General features: G+C 34.5%; 1 protein-coding gene across 1 annotated transcript in view; it reads left to right on the plus strand.

Moving 5' to 3' along the window:
• The first annotated feature begins 640 nt into the window (after window positions 1-640).
• Window positions 641-2951, plus strand: part of LOC144432765 (uncharacterized) — a 7639-nt gene continuing 5328 nt past the window's right edge. The window contains exons 1-2 of the mRNA XM_078121043.1: window positions 641-713; window positions 2691-2755. Of these exons, the coding sequence (XP_077977169.1) occupies window positions 709-713; window positions 2691-2755 (70 nt within the window). The 5' untranslated portion in view covers window positions 641-708. The remainder of the gene's footprint in view (window positions 714-2690; window positions 2756-2951) is intronic.

The following is a 2951-nucleotide window of genomic DNA, read 5'->3' on the forward strand; positions in this document are numbered from 1 at the left end:
TTGAAATGTACTCAAGAAATGTCATTGCTATTAGTACAAGTGTTCAACATAATTGACAGAAGACATAATATTTCCAAGTCAACGGCACCTAAGTTTATTTTTTCGTTACTGTAACGAACAGCAACGCAGTGCCGTATAATTGTTAAAACTTCGAACCGTCAGTTGCTCAACTTTTCCATTTAATGTTGTTCTACCTACTAGTAAGTTGTTACTGACAACTCACTGGTTAGTGAGATAAGACAGACCGGTGGACGGACGGACGGACAGACAGACAGACAGACAGACAGACAAACTTTGCAATATCTAGATCTAGACAGACAGGTATACTGACCTAGAGACACACATAGAGAGGGAAATGTGAGGAGTTGTCTAGTTTCGGTGATATAAATTTCTCACGATATTCGATGTACTTGTTACAGCATAACAAATCAATCATGTATATGAGCCATACCTGTTGATACACGTGCCGTAGCATAGCAACCAAGTAATATGTTTTTATTTGTTCGAGTAAACATACACATTGCCCATGGTTACGACAACGACTGTCCAATCATTATCCATCCGTAGAAACATGACATAACTTGTATAGACCAATCAACGTAAACAGTTCCAAGGGACATGCGCAAACAAATCTATAAAGCCACGTGAAGTTCGTTGATTTGATACCTGCATCTCAGTCGTAGTCGAAGACAGAGGAAGAGACGCAAAATGAAGTAAGTTTTGATTTTTTTACTCGGAGCTGTTGTGAACGTCTGTATGTTGTCGAGTTGAAAGTTAGTACTGATAAGTTTTATTCTTGTAAGAGCTACAAAACTACTATGAGTATACTTTCTATTCTTATGTTTTCCGTTAATAATTTCCCATTTTTGGCGTGTATTTCTACTATGTTAGATAACTTGTCGTTTTAAGATGTATCCATTGATTGATTTTATGTGAGCTCTGGTTGTTTTTAATTATCTCTGGGGTTTTTGATACATTTTCAATTAGCTTACTTAACGCCGGATTAACTTTTATAATAACTGCTTAACATTTTGAGCCAGAGAACAGTACATTTTGAGTTTCGGTAGGCCAACATCATATCGTTCAAATTTCTTTTTGAGCTACCGCCGAGTCGACGGCCCACACCTAGGTTTATCGCAACGGGAGTCGAATCACTCAAATCCAACGTCACACGTTGCGACCGTTCACTTTTAGAAACTCTTCTACATTTTCTTCATGTTACAACTTCGTGGCTAAATTGATAACAGTTCGTTGTGGTTATCTTAGCTACGTTAAAGTTCTGTGCTAAGTTAGGCTATGTATGTACTAGTATAGTTTGATGTAGTTCTGTTAACGAGAAAAGGAGATATGTAATTCTCTCACAGTTTTTTGGTTTTTTTTATTTATTTGTTTAAAATTATTTTAGTATTGTCGGGTTTCTTTTAATTTTCTTGTCGGTTTGCATTAATATTTTCTATGCTCATAGGGTTGAGATTATTAAGTTTTGTATATGCCAATTTGGATTTTTTTTTTTTGCATTTTGGTAACTTTAATTTTTTTTCTCTGAATTGATAACCAGTCTTGTTTGCTTTGACATCTGTTGTGTGAGTTCCATGAACTACTCCAGAAAACTTTATTCAGAATTAGTTTATTCAAGAGGAGATGTCATTTTCTATTTTGTGTGAATTGACTATCTTCTTTTTTTTAAATCCTTATTACCCGAAAACCAGCGTTTTCATTTGGGTGATTGCAGATACAGTCTGCATGTAGTGTTAGTCTATCACATAAATGATTTCTTTCATTTACTGTCTTTCACTCTTCAAAACTGTCATGATAGTAAAGCTATTTGACCCGCGAATACTTTGTCTCAATACTGTTCGAAGATAAAATCAACAGCGACATTCAATCCTGCCTACCCTACGTGTATTTTCTGAAGGCATGTTCAGTGAGTCAAGTATTTATTGTTGGAGAATTTACAAAAAACAAGTAATTCTTCTGATAATTCTCTAATTTAGCATATTGATTTGGTTTGTTCGTTAGATGGAGGTGTGTGAACATAATTTTTATTTTGCTATATGATGTTTAAAACAGTTTCAAAGTATTCCGACGTGAATAAATAACACATCTCATTACTGATTACAAGTTAATCATATTTACTTCTGAGTCAGTACTTGGCCACACTGTTAAACGAACTGTCGAGATCCGTGAGCCTGGTCACGAGGTTTCAAGTTGAGATAGACACAAAAAAGATAACACGCAACCATCACTTCTACAGTGTGGACTCTTTATTTAGTTAATGATATACACAGTAATTACTGCATGACAGAAACAGTTCAGTTGCTGAGTCGAGTTGGCTGATGACCATAGATTTTTTTTTTGAACTTCAAGGAATTATACCATACATTGTATACATTGTATGTATATTGTATACATTGTATATTGTGCATGCTGTTACTGTTTATATCATCAATGACATCGTAATGATAGCGAAGTATAGATAGACACACTGACTGGTTGGTATCTTTTCCTATGACATGTAGAACTTTACTATACATACATTAATTTAGAAGCTTTGTTCATGTGGTACGCCCTTGTTTGTATATATTCAGGACTTTGCTTTATTTCATGAGATTTTTTACATGTATGTTTATTGGTTTGCTAGCAAGGTTGCTATTATGCCTCATAGCTGTTTTACATTTCTTTTGTTATAGGAACTTTTCTTTATTACTCCTAATCGTGGCTGTTCTTGTCTTCAACATATCGATGACAAACGCCAGTAAGTAGAAATTAAATCAAATTGCAATATTGTCAGCCCGAGTGGTGTTCTGTTTTATTTGCGATGTGATCATTTGTTTTGTTTTGTTTTGTTTTAGTTGCGGTGTTCGAAAGCATATATTTTAGCGACTTTTAAAATACTTTCAGAGTTTTAGAGTTATAAAAAGAAAAACAAAACAAAACAAACACGGTCTAAT

The sequence above is a fragment of the Glandiceps talaboti genome, chromosome 3 (assembly GCF_964340395.1).
Source record: "Glandiceps talaboti chromosome 3, keGlaTala1.1, whole genome shotgun sequence".
In the NCBI taxonomy this organism is placed as follows: Eukaryota; Metazoa; Hemichordata; class Enteropneusta; family Spengelidae; genus Glandiceps; species Glandiceps talaboti.